General features: G+C 46.1%; 1 protein-coding gene across 5 annotated transcripts in view; it reads left to right on the forward strand.

The window, feature by feature from the left end:
• Positions 1 to 60: 60 nt before the first annotated feature.
• St3gal5 (ST3 beta-galactoside alpha-2,3-sialyltransferase 5) overlaps positions 61 to 21289 on the forward strand; it is a 51637-nt gene continuing 30408 nt past the window's right edge. The window contains exon 1 of one of the 5 annotated variants that reach the window (XM_023702935.1): positions 61 to 216. In XM_023702935.1, coding sequence (XP_023558703.1) covers positions 132 to 216 — 85 coding nt within the window. In that variant the 5' untranslated portion in view covers positions 61 to 131. Of the gene's footprint in view, positions 450 to 494; positions 572 to 643; positions 769 to 12823; positions 12925 to 21289 lie in introns of those variants that run through there. The other 4 variants (XM_023702936.1, XM_023702939.1, XM_023702938.1 and 1 more) reach the window with 4 other exon arrangements.

A 21289-nucleotide genomic window follows, 5' to 3' on the forward strand; every position in this document is an offset into this window, starting at 1 on the left:
ATTTTGGAGAGTCCTATTTGAAACAAAGGGGGGGCGAACGGTTGGGGGCTGAATGGGCGCGAGCGCGGCGCCCGGGCCGGGCGGGGGTGCGGGGCGCGGGGCTGGGGGCCGGCCACCGCCCCCTCCTTAGTATGCACACGAAGACCGCCGGCGGCGCGGAGCGGCGGCCAGTGCAGCCGCGAATTCCAGCGGCGGCGGCGGCACCTGCCGGCCGAGGTACGTGGCGCAGCCCCCTCCTCGGCCGAGCAGGGACCCGCGGACTGAGGGCGGCGGCGCCCTGTCCTTGTCCCCGTCCACGTCCCCGCTACCGCCTGGCCGATCCGGACTGCCCCGCCCGGCCCCCGGCGGCAGCGCCCTGGACTCTGTGCCCCCGAATGCGCCGGGCGGGGTACTGGGCAGAGGGCAGTGGTCCCGGGCCTCGCAGACCGGCGGGCACCGCGCCCGCGCAGGTGAGGACGCGGCGCGGGGCAGGACCCGAGGGCCGGGATGCAGGTCCAGTCGCGGCGGCGCCTTTGCTCCACGCTTTCCACAGCGGCTGGGGTTTAATTCATTGCTGGAAGCTTCCAAGCCTGTAAGGCCGAGTTAAGTTTTACCCCCGGGACGCGGCTGCGGATCCGCCGCGGGGTCTCGGGCAGCTCTGGCCGCCGCTGCGCGCATCCATCGCGGAGGCGCGAGGTGCGGTGTCCGCCGCTGCGGCTCCCCGCCCCCTCTGCGCGGCCAGCCCTGCGGAGCAGACGCGTCCGGGCGACCTTTCGGCGTCTTGGTATGGTGAGCGCTGGCTTGACATGGACATTGTGCGTCTTTTCGAAAGGTTTTTAAAAAACGTCATCTACAAGCCCGGCAAACAAGAGAGGGGTGGCTTCCTACCCCAACCCCTCACCGGTTGGGTCACCTTGGCGGACACTGATCTGGCCCGTGGGGAGCCAGGTCACTTGGTCTGTCCTGGAGACTTAATCTGCAGATGGCTGTGGTTCTGACCGTTAAAAATACATTTATCAGTGAAGAGGGCTCTAGAGAGTCATTAGCTGACTTGGAAGAGTAATTTTTTTATATCTTGCTGTCTTAATTCATATATGTGATCTTTGCTTATCTCAATGTTTTTTTTATTCAAAGGGGAAAACAGTTTTATGTGTAACATTCGTTCCAGCACCCGCGGTTTACCTGCTTCTCATGCCAAGGAGTGGGGATTGGAGATATCAAAGAGAAAGGAGATTAATCTTCTGCCCTCTGGTGTTTAGCCAAGCCTTCTCCTTGGTTTACGATTCCTAATCCTCTTGTTGGAAAAATGAGGAGTCCTGAAACCAGGAAGAGGGATCCATTTCTTTTGAATAAAGGAGTGCAGGCTCAGGCAGAGTCAGGCTAGGTCGTGGCTTCACTTGTGCAATCCTGAAGGCTTCAGGGTTTAGAGTGGTGCCTACCATTTCCCGTTAAGAGAGTCAGGAAGCATCTGACTTTATTCCAACACTTGCTTGGACAAGGAGGAATTAATCTGAACCGCAAGCACTGTAATCAGAATGTTAGAAGTCTTTGTACATGGATGTCCGTTCCATTGGGTGCTGCTGTTCCTATGAGATGAAATGAACCTTGGAAGATTCTGGTTATGATTGATGGTGTTTTGTCCTCGAGGCAAGAAAGAAATGGGTGAGGCAAGAAGACATGGAAGAATTTATGAAAAAGGGGGGACTGACATGAATAAATTCTAAAAGGTCACTTGTATGACTGTTTGGGGGAATTGTGTGTGTGTGTACACGTGTGTTACTAGGCATCAAATGCAGGGCCTTCAGTGAGCTATATCCCTCAGGGCTTTTTAATTTTTTGAGACAGTCTCATTAAATTATCCAGGTTGAACTCAAATTTGCAACCATCCTGCCTGAGACTTCCAGACTGCTGGGATTACAGGCATGCTAAAAATTCTTATCATTTTTGTACATGTAACAAATTGTCTCATGTAAATACATTGGTGGCTATAAAGGATTTATTCAGTGTAGAGTAAGAACAAACTGCTTGTTATTTGGTTCGCCGTAGCAGTGAGGGGAGGTTAGCTGGTTGGCTTTTGAAGGTAGATAGAAATGGAAAAAGGTTCACCTTCCACACCTCGCGGCTCCTTAGGAGTGATTGAATTCTTGCTGCCTGCAGAGACAGGATTGAGATACCTCCCAGAGAGCACACTCCATGTTCTTAGTCAAGCTGGAAAGCTTTGGCAGAAGTAAAACAACTGGGAATACACAAACTTTAATAATGATGATAACAACTCCCCAACTGCCGAGGAAAGAGAAGCAAGGACTGAGTCAATGTGGGTGGCAGGAGTTAGTGAAGTCATCCTCATTAGATGGGGAACGTGGTGATCAGAGGCCTGGTGTGGGAGGAAGCCATAAATATGGATGGTGGCATTCAGCTCCCCTGGCAGAGACTCTGCATGAGCATGTGCACAGAGAAAGGAGAGAAATGAGCCGAGAGGGGTTCAAGAACACTGACACCGACAGGCCTCACTACTTAGACACCAGACACATGAATCTTTACCTTTTAAAAAATATTGCAAAAATACTAGAAAAGTAAAGGGACCCTGAGGCTGTAACTCAGCGGTAGTGCTTGCCTACCATGCACATAGATTCAGTTCCGGCAAGAGATAAGAGGGTGTAAATTGAGGGTTCAGTTGAATTTTTCATAATCTGTACAGATTATAACAAACCTGGTGTGGTGGCACACACCTGTAATCCCTGCCACTTGGGAGACCAAAATGGGAGGATCATAAATTCAAGTCCAGCCTGGGTAATTTACCAAGCCCTGCTCTTCCCACCCCCGCTCCCTACCCCCAACCCCAGGATTAGGGATGTAGTGGAAACAACAGTGGTAAGCGGAAAAGGAAAAAAAAGAAGAAGGGAAGGGAAGAGAAGGAAAGGGAAAAAACACACATGGCTTCTGGATCTCCCAGTATTGTTGCTTCCGGTCACTTTCTCTCCCAGCATCAATGCTATCCTGACTTCCCTCCCTTACTCTATAAATGAAATAGAGACACTGTCCTTCCCATTCCCATAAGCACTTGGTGTCTGAGATTTCTTAGGAGGCTACATGTACGTGTTCACTGGCATTGCTGTTAGTGGCTGTACTTATCCCTACACTGTCACTGGACACTGGGGCAGCTTCCAGGATTTGAATGGAAGTCACAGTGCTGATATCATGTGCCTTTCTGGTGTCGGTAGGCGGGTGTGTCAGACCTGCACTTGGTAAGTTGGACCTGCCTTGCTGCCTGGGCCACACTGAGTGAAGAGTTATTTTGGGCTGCATACAAGACATACAGTGTAACTAATATGTATATAAGTAACAAAGCTTTAAGTTTCATTGTTGTTGTTTGTCTTTTGTTTTTTGTATTATACTGGAAATCAAACTCAGGACCTTGCACTTGCCAGGCAGGCTCTTATGCTGCTGAGCCATCTCCCCAGCCTAAGAATTTTTTTTTATATAACACTGGCATGTCTAATCCCCCAGCCACCATTTGGACCAAGGTCCGTGGCAAGACACATGGTCTATGACGCGTGGTCTTACACCCAACTGAATTGAACCAGCATGGTGCTGGGGTGGGAGGCCCACCTGAGGACTGTTGTTGGCAGTATAAGAGGCAGAACAGGAGAAGCTGCCAGAACGCCGTTACAAATGCTGTTTGGGGCTGTTGGAAGCTGCTAGAAGCTGCGAGTTCTCTTGGGCTGTTCTGCCAGAGGACCTTGTCACGCTGGCTTTCCTGATGAACTTTGGTCCTCACCTTGAGCATCGCTTCCTGCTCCAGAGGGGAGGAAGGTGCACTGCTCGGCCTCATGGGAGAAGCTCGTGGCACTGGCTTTCCGGATAGGAACTCAGCTTTCCTTGTTGCTGAAGGAGCTCGGGACCTCACTGTTGCTGAGGATGGCTGTGGTACTTTTGTGGGAACTCTGGTGCTTACCCTGAGCGTTGCTTCCTGGCTCCAGTTCAGATCCCTCAGCCTGCTAGCACAGATCCTTCATCCTGCTGGCATAGACTTTCCAGCTTCCACCACTGACCCTTGGGCCTTTCCAGCACAGGTTCGTGAAGTGGACCTGCATGAGACTTTGTTTTGGGCTCTAGGCCTCCAACTGGACTTGTGGGAAGCATTGTATGAACTCTAGGTTTTCAGCTGGACTCATGCAGAGTATTAGGATCCAGGCCCTCAGCTGGAGTCTTTAGTATTTAGTGTGTACATAGATTTCCTGTATTTGTTGTATATGATACTTTGGTGATTCTTTATAAACTAATATTATAATATGTATCCTGTATTATATTGTTCCCCTTGCAGAAACCCCGAACCATGACAGAGAACAAGGCAGGAATGGTTCCAGCAGTGAGGCTCATTTTTGCCAGATTGTACCCCAGACAGTCTCAGGAGGTGCAGTCACCCCTGGTTCCAGGGTCCCCAAGCCCCACAGCAAGACAGGCCAAGCTATGGGGAACATTTTACTGCTGGATCCTCCCTCTGACATTAGAGAAGAGTTTCTTGGGCCCAACTGCTTAACATTGATCTCAGCTTCCAGCCCTCCTGCTGCAAACAAACCTGTCACCTGAGCCATTGCGAAACTGTACTTCGTCCTTCGTGTAGACTTCTCTGGTCCTTCCTTACTTGGCAGCCTCTAAATTTCCTCTTAAGAATCCCCCTATCCCCCAGGGATCTGGAGGAAAAGCCCATTTCTCCTTTGGGCTTTCGAGCCGTGCAAGACGTTTTTGTTCTGTTACAGCATGGAAAAATATCAAGGATTAAGGTTTTGGGTGGCTTGCTGCTCCTGCACACACACAAAGTCTCCATTTTCTTTGTTTTTAACATCAAATTATGGCAGTTAAGTGTCGTGTGATAGGATTTGGTAGGCTTGATAAAAATAACAAATGTAAAAGGTCCGCTTTGATGGGATAGTACTTAGTCTTTTGAACTGTTAAGGCTATTTTTAAGACTGTGTGGTTTTCATAAGTAAAAGCTTATGTGTATTGAGATCTGGGTTTTCCTATTAAACAGAGAATTTCTTTTTTCCCGGCCACCTTCTCTTCTCAGCCTCTGCCTTTTCATTTTCTCCAATCTTGTTCTTCATCCCTTTTCTGTTTTTTCATAAACATTTTGTCTTCTTTTCTAGCCTCCAGCAGCAAGAACGTTAGAGGACAGAGACGGAATACCGCCTCCATAGCCTCATCTCCTTGCTCGTCATTTTCTGTAGTCAACTTCTCAGTCACCCAGGGCTTAGTGGCTGGGATGGTCTTCTTCCTTGTCTTCCTTCTATCATGGTTTTGTTCAGTAGATATATAACCTGAACTATCCTTATACAATCTTAAATTTTCTAGTAGCTACATTTAAAAATTATAAAGAGGGGGGCTGGTGAGATGGCTCAGTGGTCTAAGGCACCTACTTAGAACAAGCTAAGCTAAGCAAAACACAGGGACCTTGGTTCAATCCCCCAGCACCACATGCCAGCCAGCCCTGCCCCCTGGTGGGCTGAGCTGGCCACACACACACTAAATAAATAAATAATAAATAAATAAAAATAAATCTTTAAAAAAAAAATTATAAAGAGGAACAGGTGGATACAGGTCTCAGTTCTCTAGGAAGATGAAGATACACATGTCTAATCTTTTAGGCACCTAGAAACACCTCTTCAAGCTATGTAAGATAAATTATTGATGAGCTGCCTTATATTCTCTTCATGCTGTCTTCAAAGCCTCCTCCCTGTCCTTATCAGGTGAACACACACGCTGCTGAGCATGGGCTAGAAAGATGTGAACTTTCTGCCGCTCTATCTACTGGGTCCTCATGTGTTGTAGACATGTATGTCAGGTCGTTTAGTTTTCACCATGGCCCTGTGAGTGTGACACCAGGCACCGAGAGGTTAAGAAGCAGAGCTGGGGTTCAGACCCAGGCCCGAAGATAGGAAACTAGGCAGCATATAGTACATTCCCAGCTGTCACCCTGCAAGGTCAAGGGGTCCCCTGTGCTGTGGCTGAGAGGCTGTGTTGTATCTAGATGCGTGCACTCCCAGGCACATGCACGCTTGTCTGGGTCCCCATGGCAGACCTAACTGGTCCTGCCTTGTGAGAGGGTGTCCCCTTCTCTAATCATGCCCAGGAGAGATATCTTTTACTTTAAATACTCCCAGTTGCAACCTTTTATCCCAAGGGGATTAAAAGTTCCAGTCCCCGCTGCAGTGACAACATACTCTCCAGCACTCTTGGCCTAGCGTTTCTGCTGGCAGATCCTTCAAACACCACAGCCAGGCTTCTCCCAGCAGTGCCTGTGGTCAGTCCCTGACTGCGACACCCACCACCCCATCCTGCTTTGACTCCTACCCAGACCATGGCAGAAGCTTTTTTCCTCAGGACAGATACCCCAGTACCTTTGTTTCTGAAAGTTTGCCCTCATATCCAATGCAAAATAAGCTAGCAAGAAAAGAAGACTAGGAGCTTTTGAGAGGAGAAACTGTGTTGGTGTTGCCTGTTGCTGTATCCTCGGGGACATAACTCCACATTTGAGTAAAAACCAGCTTATACATAAGAACTTGCGTACTTTTTTTTTTCAAAAGCCTCCTGAATGTCGGCTTCCAAATTCTTAGACCCAAGATAAAAGGGATGTGATTAGGACCTAAGAGGAAATCATGTGTTTTAGTCTCATCTTAAAAACTTAAGTATATGTTCTTTGATTTAGCAATAGGAACATATTACTGGATGAGGTGGTATGTTACTAAGGAGGCTGAGGCAGAAGGGTCAAAAGTTCAAGGCCAACCTGAGAAACTTAGCAAGACCTTGCCACAAAATATAAAAAAATAAAGAATAATAACGGCTGGGGATGCTGAGGATGAAACTCAGCAACACTCCCTGGTTCAGTCTTTGGTAAGGCAAACAAAACAACATAGAAATGGAAACAGTGTACTCTTCAACTTTGCTGTTGCGGTACAAAATTCCCAACACAGACAACATAGAGGAGGTCTGGCTCCCCATAATGGAGGTCTCAGTCTCTGATCAGTGGGCTTCAGGACCAGGTGTAGACCCCGAGGGTGCCCCTCCACAAGCCACTCAGACACACTGGAAGTGTGTTTTTCTCATCCTCAGGTGATTCCCAAGCCAGCCAAGTTGCCAGCTAAGTGTATCTGTCACAAACATACAGCTGTGTGCAGGAGCACACACCTGTCATCTCAGCCCTCTGGAAGATTGAGACAGGACGATCACAAGTGTGAACCCAGGGGCTGGGGAGATAGCTTGATGGTCTAAGTGCCTTCCTGGCAAACACAAGGATATGGGTTTGATACCCGGTACCACATACTAAACTGGTCCTGCGCCAAGCCAGCCACTAAAATTCATGGCATGGTAACCCACACCTGCAATCCCAATGCTGGGGATGCTGAGACAGGAGAACTACTATGAATCTGAACTGTATAGCAGACCCCGTATCCAGTAAATAAATAAAAAGAGAAAACAAGTGTAAACCCAGCCTGGCAACTTAGTAACTTAGCAAAACCCTGTCTTTAAAAAAAAAAAAAAATTAAATTAAAAAGGGCCACGGCTATACCTCAGTGCAAAGGCCAGGATTTAATCCCCAGGACTGGGGGGAGGGAGGTGGGAGAACCAGGGCAGAAAAGAAATATGAACATGTTTAATTTATTCCATGGCCCAAACAGAGTCTTGTCTCCCTCACCTTCAGTCCCTGATTGCCTGGTTCTGTCAGACCCAGGTTGTCCCATTCACTTCTGTCTTCTGATTGCTTTTTCAGGGTCAGTACAGCTTTCTGATTGGGGGCTTTATCTGATGAGCCCAGCTCCTTGGTTTCTGAATGACAAATAGGATTTTTGAGTACCCTGGTTATTGTCAAAGCTGCTGGGCAAATTCCTCGTCTCTCAGCCCCCCACCACCTGGCCAGCTGTTCCTTGCAAAATATTTCTAAGGTCCTGTTAGACATGTCGCTTTCCTACTCCTCCGCCCTAAGAGCCTCACCCTTGCCTGCCCTCTGTGGGGTGGGGGGATCTTGGTTTGCTTAGCGTTGCCCACACACAGCCCCATCACCTCTTCCCTTTGTGCTCCGCTTGGGGGAAGGTTCCCGTGTTGAGGCTTGTTTGTGCTGGTCCCATACTGCAGACTGAGCCTCACTTTTCCCTATTAAGAATTCTTTTTTCAGCCCAGTGACTTGTCTTTCTTTAGTCTAAGAGAGAAGTCTTCCTTTAAAGGTGCAGCTTCTGGAGGCACCCGGGGGGTGGGTACACTCTCCTTGCCTTGGCAAACCCTGCGTGACAGTGTGCTGGCACTTTGGCCCCCTCCAGCAGCTCTTACAGAGGGCTTTGTTGAGGGCCCGAGGAACCCCTGAGAGATCTCTGGGCAGCTTCAGATGGCCCCAGTCCTGCCCTGCCCCCTCGCCTCAGTCTCTCCAAGGCGTACCCTGCCTCTGTCACTAACTCATCTCCAGAGCTGTAGCAGTATGCGAAGCCTTCTTATCTGCCACTGTTAGTGACCTGAATTTGTTCCTCAGTCAGGATTTGGTGGCCCTGTGCTAGCAGAAAGCCTTCCAGGCTCAGGCACCGAGTTCTGAGGCATTTTCTCCTCCCCGTCTCCTGTTCGGTCCCTGTCGTGCCCTCCTCGCTGACTCAGCTGCTCCTTACCTTGTGCTGCCATGGTGTCAGTGCTCCCTTGGCCTGATGCATCCTGGTATGATCTTACTACTCTCCTGCTTAAAACCATTGTGTGGAGGCCTTGTTTCTTTTCTTTTTTTTTTTTGCCTTGTTTCTTTTAAGCTGAAATTTTTAACCACTCTTTACAAAGACCCATTGGGCCTTCCCCTGTTCCTCTCTGAAATCTTGCTTAATTTATTTTTTAAAAAAATTTTATGTATTTGGTGCAGGGTCTCACTACACAGCTCGAACTTGTAGAGATCTTCCTGTTTCAGTCTCCCCAGTGCTGGGATTACAGGTGTGCACCATCACGCCCGGTCTTGGTGGCTAGCTTGGCACCCAGGACCCAGCCAGCGCAGCACACAATACTGGGGATCGAACACCAGTCCTTGCGGAGCCTGGGCAGGTGCTTACACAGTTATCTCCGTGGCCAATCCTGCTTATTCTTCACCTGCTCGGGAAACCTCCCAGCTTTCCTCCGGTGGACCTGCGGTTCCCATCCCAGGACACTCAGGCCAGTGGTAGCTCTGTGGTCATGTTTATTTGCTTCTTTGTTTGGATATTTTCAGTTTTCCTGGTAGCTTATTCATTTGAAAAAAGTGCCTTGTTTCTTGTCATAATCCCAGTTACTGGTATGGGAAAGCACTTCAATTGTTTATTTAAAGGATTATCAAATGAGCAAAGCAGATTATAAAACAACACAGGCCACCCCTTCTCACCTGAAGTTTTATCAGAAAGCCCTAACAAAAGGCAGCCATTGTGTTAAGAGTTAACATTCTGCTCCTGGGATAATTGTGGTTGTAGACCATCCTTAGACTTGAGAAGAACATGCACCCAGCCCTTTGTTGTTGGAGGGCTTCATCCCCAGCAGGACTCAGTTCAAAGAAGGCTGGTGTAGACGGCGTGATGCCAGTCATGGTGAGATGCGGGTGGGCACAGGGTGGGCGCTGACGGAATAGCATTGAGGGTCAGCATGGGCCTCCCTGGCTCATCAGATCAGGGATTTTCAGTATTTTTCTTGCTTTCCTGTATTTTCTGAAGTTCCTAACTGAATATGATAACAGAGCTCTTAATAATTTTTCCTGGACAAGGCAAATTTTGGAGTTCTAAAGCCTGGTCACACTATACTGTGAGGTAGAGGGGAGTCGACTTTCTGTTTTAAAACTGAGGCCCCTTCGTTGTGCACCGGGGACTGAGAATCACTGTGTTGCATCCCTTGACGTCACCCCTGGCTAGAGGCAGTGTCGTGAGTCTCGCTCTCAGCTCTGGACATGGCGTGTGCTCTCCTGCCTTGGCCACCTTGTGAACAGACGCGGTTTCGAGCAGGTCTGGGGTGTCAGGAGAGAAGCTGGCACACTCCCATCTCAGGTGTGCTCTCGCGAGCTGATCTAGAGTGGTCTCTCTGACTTCTTAGTAGCTAACCAAATTGGAGCTACTTGAATTAAATCTGATAGGAACCTTCCCTGCTAGATTTTCCTCACCAAGTACTGCTTTATCCAGCCCTAGGTTTATTCTTAGGATTTGCATTTGTGACCACGCAGGAGTTTTATCCTCCTCCCAGTAAGAATCCCTTAGTGTGGGTGCTAAAGGAAGTAGATTTTGATTATTTATTTAATCTTTAAGTATTTCCCATGAAGGTACGTATTAGTTACAAACTTCACAGTGTAAAGATATCTGGCTTACATGGCCTTAACCAACTGCTCAAGTTAAATGTCACCAGTCTTAGGACAGCTCAACTTCATGGGTCCCTAAGAAAACGCTGTGATAAGTCTCCCTTTTGTAATATTCCAGCCAAAAATTTATGACTTGCATTTAATCATGAAGAACTATCAGACAAATGCAAACAGGTTCATCCTACGAAAGCAGCTGTGCTTTTCAGAAGTGTCAAGGTCGTGGAAGATAAAGGAAGCAGTTCAGACTTAAAGGAGGCTAAGGGGCCGTGACAGTGAATTGTGCCTGTCGCCCTAGACTGGATCCTGAAAGAGAAAACTTTTGATTTTGTTCTAAGGTCATCATTCAAACTATGAGAGAAATTTGTATAAGGTCTTTGCTTTAAAAGAAAATTTTTGAAAATGAAAAAAAGCAAAATAGAATTTTAAAACAAGATGATAGGAAATTAACAATGGTTATTATATTGCATGTTAATATCGTCAGAATAGTTGCTAAGATTCCCAGTTACAAGCCTGCAGAATTGATCAAACAATATAAGCACTATAATAGAAATTAATAGTACAATTATCTTATTTTCCCAGAATTAAAAACACCACACCACAGCGATATATGTTCACCCATGTTTATAGCAGCACAAGTTGTCCTAGCTAAATCTTGGGAACAACCCAAATGCCCACCAGCTGAGGACAGATGAAAAAAGATGTGGTATTTTTACACAGTGGAGTGTTACTCATCCACAAAGAAAGGTAAACTCAAGGCTTTTGTAGGTAAATGGATGCAACTTGAGACATACTCATAAGAGAAATAAACCAGACCCACATGTGTAAACATTATGTTTCCCTAGTATATAGAAACTGAAAGAGTAAGATCCAAAAGGTACAGCAGATGTTGTAAAATGGAAAGGGAAACTGCTCAGAAGGAATCAGAAACTGGGATGGGAGAAGAAGAAAAGAGGAAAGAAATATTTATAAGATCTTATTCTAGTATCAAATCAATGTTAATTTCTTGATTTTTATCATACTGTAATTATATAATGTCCTAATTTTTAGGAAATACTAAAATATTTAGGGTGTCATAGCTTTTTAACTTATTTTGAAGTGGGTTAAATAAATAATACACATACCTCATACTAATAAGATGATAGTGAGGGGCTGGGGAGATGGCTCAGTTGAATAAGCGCTTGCCTGGCAAGCGCAAGGGCCTGAGTTCAATCCCCAGCTCCACAAAAAAAAAAAAAAAAAAAAAAGATGATAGTGAAATGTGATAACATGTTAGCAATGGAGGAATCAAGATGACGGATGGATGGGAATGCTTTATACTATATATAATTTTTCTGTAAATCTGAAATATTAAAAAGCAAAGTATAAAAGTGTATTACTAGGGAGGAGTAGCTCACTGGCAGAATGCTTGCCTACCATGTGCAAGGCCCTGGGTTTCATCCACAGTACTAAAAATAATTGGGGGAAAAAATCTTTGGAAAAAGCCCTGTCACCTCAGGCCCTAATGCTGTTGGAAGTCTAACTGAGGAGCTGTGATGGGGCTTCCCCATGTCCACCCTTCTAGGGCTGTCACTGAAGTCATTTTCTTTCTCACTGAGCTGTTCTTGTGATTTGCTTTGCCTCCTCTGACTACAGCAGAAAATAGGGTGGAAGATCGTGCGCTAATAGTGTAGCTTCAATAGATTGGAAGATTTTTTCTCTCACCACCTGCCGCTGCCATTCTAGGAAGCTTCATAAGGCTGGCTGTCACATCTGGTCAGCTAGCTCTGACCCGCACGTTTCCCTGCTTCACACATAGCTGTCCTGAGAACAGGACTTCCCAGGCAGGACATTTAAGTACAGTTAATGGTGTTTATGCACAGAACCCAATGTACATTGTGGTGCTTTGGTTGAGCCAAAGCCCAACAAGCCCTCAGAGAGCGCATCTTTTTTTTTTTTTTTTAGTCTTTTAAAACCAAAGCATTTATTTTGAGTAATCGCTGAACTTCTCAAGATGAACTGGATGCTGCAGCAGCTGTTCTCTTGGGTTTAAGTGTTGTTCCTTCATAGAATCCATGCCTAAATCTGAAACATACAATTTTTTTTTTTTTTTTTTTTTCAAAACCGGAGATTGAACTCAGGCCCTTGCGCTTACCAGGGAAGTGCTTATTCCACTGAGCCATCTCCCCGGCACATCATACAATTTTTTAGGTGCCTCATTTCACCAGTTCCAGTGGTATTTCACCTTTCAGGTTTTGCACTCCACTTATACTCTTTCTCTTGCACTTGGCGGATAACCACATTTGCCACAGGTTGACTTCCAAAGGTGGTAGGCCTTAGAGCCTCAGCGGCAGCACAGCACTTCCCAGAGGATGACGTTCCCTTTTCATCTTGCTTGTGCAGCTGAGAACAAAGAGCCACATCTTTCACAAAGCCAGCATTTTCTGGTTAAAGATGGGTCTGACCCCCACCTTGATAGCACCTCAAGGTGGATGTTTGGCCTGCAGTCCCACATCTCTCTTCTGCGTGGGGACAGTCACCACCTTTTCAAGCTGGTTTGGACAAGCCTCTATACTTCTGGCTAGAGTCTCTTGGATTCAGAGGAGATTGCCAAGTTGGATCATGCACTAGGCTTGTAGGTGAGTCTCCTTATCAGCATTTGAGGTTTCTGCAAAGCTGCCTTCCCCCTGGGGATCAGCGGGCCAAGAACAGTGATGGGGCTCTGTCTCTCTCCTGTCTTCCCAGTTCTGCCTTCCAGAATTTCCCATCTTCCAGGCAGGCACTGTGCCTCTGAGCTCTTCCCTGGCCCATGTTTTCTTTTGTGTTGTGTGTCCCCTTCTTTCTCCCTTTTCATGTTCTTTAATCCATCCTGTCCCCCTTACTCCCACTGGTTTTCTCTCTCTAAATGATCCTCAGCATTAGCACCTGCTGAGCAGGCTCAGCTGTTTCTTACTTTGAAACATAGACAAATAAGAATCATAACGTATTTGTGGAGGAATGGCTCTAGAAATGTTCTTACCCTGTGCTTTATATAGATTGCAAGCATCCTTCAAGAGATTAAATAATTTGGCTACTATCAAATTGCCAAACAGTTGAGCACTTTATTTCATTCCTTTGTTCTGAAGGAAAAATAAATAGACCTTGTTGCTGTTTTTCTTCTGGTGGTGGGTGGGACCACTGGATTCTGTTTATCTACCCTATGTACACAGGCAACAGTCTCACTTGGAGAAACGGTCTCCTTGTACCTGATGCAGCCTGGACACGTAGGAAGTGCTCAGTAGTTGTATTTGGGCCCTGGGGAGGTCACATGCTAATGTTGGGACCGTATGATTTGGGGTTACCTTTCTGCAGGAATCGATGGCAGACCACTGCTGAGTGTCCTCCTTTGTGTCCCTTCATTCACTCAGCAGGTGTTTGCTGAGCACCTTTTACATGATAGGTGCCATTTTAGGATCCTGAGTTACAGCAGTGAAGTAGGCAGAATCTCTACTGTAGGACTGTCGTGTTCGGGAACAGGCTGGCTGTGGGGAGGGCGGGCGTGCACAGCAAGAGGCCGCTGTGGAGCAGAGTGAGGAGGAGAGTGCAAGAGACGAGCGCAAAGGGAGAGAAGACCCTTGGTTCTGGAGACGGGAGCTGCCCTGCTGACAGCTTTGCTGCTGTGGCAAAATCTTGGAGAAATACAGTTGGGAATTGCTGCGCATGTTCTAGTTCGGAAGGCTCAGAACCCACTGCTTTGACACATTTAGACTTGTGAAATGTAGAAGCCGAATAATAGTAATGATGGCATCTCTGCACAAAAGGGATCCTGCGCACAGCAGAATCCCTGAAGCCCTTGCGTCTTGGTTGACAGGCAGAATTAGTAGGGTAGGTTGGTTGCGCACTTACACAGAATTACCTTTACATTAGAGAAGACCCTTGTAACCTTGTTCAGTTTGTAGGAAAGTCTAAAACTCTTTAGGTTAAAAATTTCTTGCTTGGGGCCAGGGAGATGGCTCAGTGGAATAAGCGCTTCCCTGGCAAGCGCAAGGGCCTGAGTTCAATCCCTGGTTCTGAAAAAAAAAAAAAAAAAAAAAAAAAAAATTCTCTTGCTAATACCATATGCTTTTCTCCAGCTATGAAAAACTTGCTGAAGAGCAGTTTTCAAAGTGTGGCACTCACCCACAGGACTCCAGGGAAGTTGCTTTAACAAACACATTGGGCCTCCTCACCTGGTTTATGTTCTGGATATGAAGTGTGGGGAGCTGTATAGGGTCAGATTGGAAAATCTGTGGCAGAGATACTGGTGGAGGTCTGTATAATTTAGGCTGAACAAGTATTAGAATCTCTTGGGAGATGGCTGAGTTCAAGTTTTAGCACTTCATCTGTATTTGTATTTTTTCTGTGATTTTTATAACATACTGTCATACTCCTGAAGGTCAAATGAGACATTGTCCACCCAGTGGAAATAGAGAAGGGAGATGCCCCTCCCTAGTGATGCTGGGAGTCAAGTGAGGTGCAGTAGGTCGTCTTTCTGCTGCTGGGACAATATGCCTGACACCCATCACTCAAAGGAGGAATAAGATGCTTTGGCTCACAGTGTCAGAGACCTTGGTCCGTGGCTGGCGGGCTCCCAGGCAGAAATGGTGTGGCAGAATAAGGCTGCTCTGGGCTGGGTAATAGTTCGGCGGGCTAAGCACCTGCCTGGCAAGCACAAAGACCTGGGTTTGATCCTTGGTACCACACACTGTGCAGGCCCTATGCAGAGCAAGCCACCTAAACTGGGCATGGTGGCACATACCTGTAATCCCAGCACTGGGCTGAGACAGGAGGATCACTGTGAGTCCTAGCTGTATAGCAAGACCCTCTACCAAATAAATAAATAATTTTTTAAAAGAATAAAGCTGCTCATTTTTTGGCAACCCACTGAGATCCCAGAAATGGACTTCACTAATCCCCTAACTGGCTCCCAAGTCAGTCAAGTTGACCATCAAGATTACTGGTGAAGGGGCCAGGATGTAGCTCAGCAGCACAGCACCTGCCTGGCAAATGTGAGCCTCCATATTCAATTCCCAGCACCAAAAAAAAAAAAAAAAAAGATAGCTAGATTAATGGTGATTTAACAAAGAAAATAGAGATGACGTAAAACTGGAGGCTAAACTTTTAAGAGATAGGAAAGGAGATGGGGGAGGGAAAGGCCAGGAGAGTTAATGGAATGAAAATAATCAAAATATGTGATATGCACATACCAACTACCAAGACAAATCTCATTATTCTGTATTATTAATATGCACCAATAAAAAGTAATAAATGTCAGTCATTACAGATATTTAAGTCGAGGTGCTTGACCTGTGTGGATCCAGGAATGGGTGCTGCCCTCCCACCCCCATGCAGAGCTGTACACTCTGTCCCAGCCCTGTCTAGTGCCCTGCTCTGGGTACGGGTTCAGGCCCCACCTGTCCGTTGACTTCCAGTATCTTGCACAAGTAAGGGCACAGCCACCGGACTTGAGAGTTCTTGAGATTGCGCAACCCAGAGAAAGCACAGAAAAATGTCAGCTATGGAGACCCACGTATCACTCATTTCAGTCCCTGAAGTTTAGCGCTCGCAGTAGGTCTTTTTACCCAGGTATCCTCAGTGACTTTTGAAAATAAGGCAGTGTTGAAAATTGAATGTATGTGATGACTATGCCAGTGGTTAGAACTGGGGTAATTTTATCCCCCAGGAGATATGTAGCAATGTCTAGAGACACTTTTGGTTGAATGACTGGAGGGCAGCCGGAAGACCAGAAATGCTTCTGATATCTAGAAGCCGGAGGTATTTTTAAAAGGTCCTGCAGTTCACAGACCAGCCTCCCCCTCCCCCAAAAGAATTACCTAGCCTGGAAGATCATTGCTGCTAACTGAGTTTGAGGAAACCCTGCTAAGATCCCTGAGTATGTCCATTTGTGTTACTATGTATGAAAAGTTCCCCTACGAAGACTGGTTTGCAGTGAGCTACATAGACTGTACAAGGATGGACGTCTGAGGGCAGGTTTTCTTCTAGAATCCTAAGAAAGAAGTGGCTCCTCAACATGGGTCCCACAAGCCACAGATATGGAGTAGGGCCTGGTGTGCTCTTGATTAATTTATTATGTACATCTGATGCTTAGGAATACATAGCGATTGTAAGGCAGCTAGTACAGGTTGATATAATTCTCATTCTACATTTTGGAGACAAGCTGTGTCTTGGTTACTTTTCTCTTGTTGCTGAGACATAGTACCCGACATCTAAAATTAAGGAAAGAAAAGTTTATTTATCTTATAGTTTGTGGAGGTTTCAGGCCATAATCAGCTGGCTGCAAGGGAGGGTGGCACGGCACAAGAACGACAAGGCGGCAGAAGACAGCAAAAGCAACATGAGCAAAAGGGGAGAACAAGCCTGTTTTCCTCCTTTATGTTGTAAGCAAGCTACCCCCACCCGAGGGGGCTGTAGCACGCATACTGTCTCTGTGCCCTCCTCTGGCACAGGCTGAGGATGTTGGCAAAGTCAGGACCCTGGCCCCCTGCTGAATCACTTAGTTGAAGTTTTTAACTTCTGCAGTTGACACAATGAACAACATCTTAGAGCAGTAAGGGAATGTCTTTTTTGCCCCTGGGATGTAGAACTGCTGAGTTACGTAAGCTTCTAGACTCAGTGTATCAACAAGAAGCTAACAGGTGCTTATTTAACAAGCCCTAATAAAATGTGTTACCCTTAGTTCTCATGTTGCATATTAGCTCTCTAAACTTGCTGATTTTTCTCCTGTGACCAGCAGTTCTGCTTGTCTCCCCTACCCCCACCCCACTTACACCGTAGTTACTACCACTGTAATTCTGTAGCTCTGGCTTTGAGCATTGTCTTTTAATTCCATATGCAAGTGGGAATACGCAGTGTTTGTCTTCCTGGATTATGTCACTTGGCATAGCATTGGCCAAGCCCATCCCTGTTGTGGCAGATGACAGGGTCTGAATGCCCACACTCCAAGCTGCCAGTTTTGTCCTTGTGCCTGTGAATGGGGTAAGGAACCTTTCTTTCCCTGTCTGGCTGGGAGTCAGGCATACACTGCTGAGCACCCCTGTTTCCACATGGCTCTCTCTACCCTCCTGTTGTCATTTCCCTGTCCCTTGGGTTTTCAAAGAGTTGAGCTCAGTTTGTCATTGTATCTGTGTCCTGATACTGAACAATGGAGGAAGTAATGAGACTTTTACTTCCTTTTTAAACTTACTCAGTGGGGACATCTATGTTACCTTTCTCAGGTAAAGAATAAGATTCATTTCGCTTAAGAACAGGAGTCCTGGCCAGGGAGATAGCTTGGTGGTCTAAGCGCCTGGCTGGCAAGTGTACACCTGGGTTTGATCCCCAGTACCACATGCCACGCCAGTCCTGAGCTGGGCTGGGCACCAAAACTGGGTGTGGTGGTGGATGCTTGTTATCCCAGTGCTGGGAAGGCTGAGACAGGAGAATCACTATGAGTCTGAGCTGCATAGTGACACCCTGTACCAAATAAATAAATAATAAAAGAAAGAACTGGTGTGCTGCTTTCTTAAATAATTGAAATTTCAGCCAGGCATGGTGGCACATGCCTGTAATTCCAGTGCCCAGGAGGCTGAGGCAAGAGAATTGCCATGAGTTCAAGGCCAGCCTGGACTACATAACAAGCCTCTCTCTTTAAAAAATAAAATTGGAATTTTAATGTTACACCTGAAATTCTCATGTCAAAGTTGCACACTTTCTTAGGGTTTCCTTTCTTTACCTCCAAGCTCTTTCAGGGTGCACTTCCCAAGATTCAGTCTACACTCATCCTCCACTTGGGGATCTCCTTTTTTAGAGTAGCTTTGACCATTTTCCTCATCTGCTTGGCCCCGGCCTTATGCCTGGCTATGGCCGGCGCTACTGTAGCCTGATAAAGGCTCTTCTTCCCTTTTCTAGCAGATCCCTCTTTTCACTTGAAGAATCAGTCTACCTAGCAAAAAAAAAAAAAAAAAAAAAAAAGCCATCTTTGTAGTTGGAAGTAGCCTAGATAGTTGTGACCAAAAAGATACAAATGGAACCTGGCAGGGTCCCTGGGAAAGGTTTTCCTTTCCTGATGCTGGGGCCGCTGGTTCTTCCCTGTCTCTCCCTCATCTCCTCACTGCCTGGAAGATGGAGAAGAGGTGAGCTGTGTGTGGAGGCCAAACGAGCAGAGGATGGCAGGAGCTGGGGACTCCGAGACGTCACAGCTGCTGCCCAAGACTTCCTGTGCTGAGGGAAAATCGACCCGTTTGGTCTAGGTGTCATCTGCACAGCTAACCCTAACCAAGACTCCAGTTTAGGCCACCCTTGGTGGGCTCAACCCTGCATTTTCTGCTGTCCCTGGAACTATCGACTTGGTAGCCCGCAGCAAGGCTGGACTGACTCGATGGCCACCAGGTTTCCTCCTGCCCCCTGGCCTCATCTCACCCTGGCAGCCCTGGAGCCAGAAACTCTTCCCCTCCTGCTGATGTGCCATCTTCCCTGAGGCCCACAAGATTGGCTCCAGGAATTTTCTAGGGGGCATTTTGTGTCCCCCACCTTGAAGAAACTCCTCAAATGTTCCTTATTAGGTTTGTCTTTGGTGCCTGCACTCTTCCAGGTCTTGACCCTAGAACTAAGTGCTTGTTCTAGAAGAGAACCCTGGTGGGGTCAGGGCTCCCCAGGAACCTCAGGGAGCCCAGAGGCAGAGCTCTCACTCACGCGGCACCACCTTGAGGCAGTCTTTTGTGCCCATGTTAGTCACTCACTAGATTGGGATGGGGCCAGATCTGCAGAGAAGACAACAACTGGGCTGCGAGCCTCTGGCTAGAAGCCATCATCACCACAACTACAGCAGTGGCTTGCTTCCCCCCACCGCACACTTTCTGGCCATCCATTGCTACACCCCCAGGGGCTCCCAGCCATTTAAACATGAGCTCACGCATACCGCCTAATGTTTCAGGTCATCTTTTTCCTAAGCAGCCCACAGCAGGAAGAGCACAGATGTGGGAGTGGAAGGAGAGGGGCCAGAATCCCGAGCTTCGCTGCTTACCCAGATGTGTCCTTCGGGTGATGAAACGTAGGCAGCAATCCAGCGAAATAGGTGTGCTTATCATGTGGATTCCTTGCGATAAAGATGAGCATCCTACGAACCCCACACCAGTAATTATTCATAAGTTCTTTTGACAGTTCCTCAGGTACTGCTTTGAGGCAGCTGCTCTATTCTTGTCCTTAATGGATTATTTTTTCCATTCCCCCATTTTGGAGTTTCTTCCCATTTTACAGTATCTTATATATTTTGGATCTTATTTATTCTTTCAGCTTCTCATACAAGGGAGACAATATGTTAACATGTGTGTGTCACCCCAGAAATAATGGCTGGTTTCACTTAAGAGTGTCTCTCAAGTTGCGTCTGTTTACCTTAGAAGTCTCCAACTTAGCCTTTATGACTGAGTAGTACTTCTTTGTATAAAGAGACCGCATCTTTTTTTATTCATTCCTCGATTGATGGGTATTTGGGTTGTTTCCAAGATACAGCTCTTACAATTGTGCAGCTATAAATGTGGATGCACTTATATCACTGTGGTATGATGTTTTTAATTCTTCTGGGAAGATACCTAGAAAGGGAATAGCAGGGTCAAAGAAGACCTCTTAGTGGGGATTTTTTGTTTGTTTGGTTGGTTTTTGTCTTGAGAAATCTCTAAACTGATTTCCACAGTGGTTGCACCAGTCTATACTTCTACCAACAGTGGAGAAGGGTTCTTTTTTCCCCACAGCCTTGCCAACATTTGTTATTGGTTGATTTCTTGATAATAGCCATTATTTCTGGGGTGAGATGGAATCTCAGCTCTTTTAATTTGCATTTCTTGAGTGACCAGTAATGTTAAACACTTTTTATTCCTTTTTTTTTTTTTTTTTTTTTTTTTTTTTTTTTTTTTTTTTTTTTTTTTTTTTTTTTGTGGAACCAGGGATTGAACTCAGGCCCTTGCGATTGCCAGGCAAGTGTTTATTCTACTGACCCATTTCCCTGGACCCTAAACACTTTTTAAAATATCTTTATTTGCTGTTTGTATTTCTTTATCTGAGAAACGTGTGTTCTCTCAGATGCCCATTTTTGGGGTTGGGACTTTAAATTTGAAAGGTCTGATTTTTTTGAGTTGTTTATATGTTCTCCATAGTAATCCTTTGTCTCAGGCAACATTTTTTCCCCAAATTATATGGTTTCTCTCACTGTGCAAAAGCATTTTAATAAGATGAGATCCCAGTTGTTGCTCCTTTTTGATAGCTCCTTTGCGAGTGGAGTTTTATTCATAAAGTGTTTGTCTACACCAATGTCTTCAAGAGTTTTACTTGTTCTATCTTCCAGCTGATTTAATGCTTCTGTTTTAATAGTTAGAGCTTTGATCCATTTTGAATTTAGTTTAGTGCATAGTAAAAGACATGAGTCCAATTTTCATCTTTGGCGTGTGCAGAGTCAGTTTTTCCAGCACCACTTATTAAAGAGGCTATCTTTTGTCCAGTGAATATGTTTGGCACCTTTGTCAAAGATAAGGTGGCTGAGTGTGTCTGGAGTTCTTTCTTCATATTTTAATATGTTCTGTTGATCTTGGGTTTGTGGGGTTTTTGTTTTTTCCCCTACCATGCTGTTTTTATCACAGTAGCTTTATAGTATAATTTCAAGTCTGGGATTGTGATGCCCCATGCCTTGCCTTTGTTGCCCAGAACTGCCTTTGCTCTTGTACTTTTTTCTCATTCTAAATGAATTTTAGGATTGTTTTCTCTATGTGAGATATGCTATTAGAACTTTTATTGGAATTGCATTATATCTGTGTAACAGTTTTGGAAGTTTTGTCATTTTTACTATATTGGCTCTTCGTACCCAAAAGCAAGGGATATATTTGTATTTTCTGATATCCTCTTTAGTCACCATTTTCAGAGTATTATAGTTTTCAATGTAGAGGTCTTTGTATCCTTCATTAGATTGGTTCCTAGGCTGCTGCTGCTGCTGCTGCTGCT

The sequence above is a fragment of the Octodon degus genome, unplaced genomic scaffold (genome assembly GCF_000260255.1).
Source record: "Octodon degus isolate 3935 unplaced genomic scaffold, OctDeg1.0 scaffold00162, whole genome shotgun sequence".
Lineage (NCBI taxonomy): Eukaryota > Metazoa > Chordata > Mammalia > Rodentia > Octodontidae > Octodon > Octodon degus.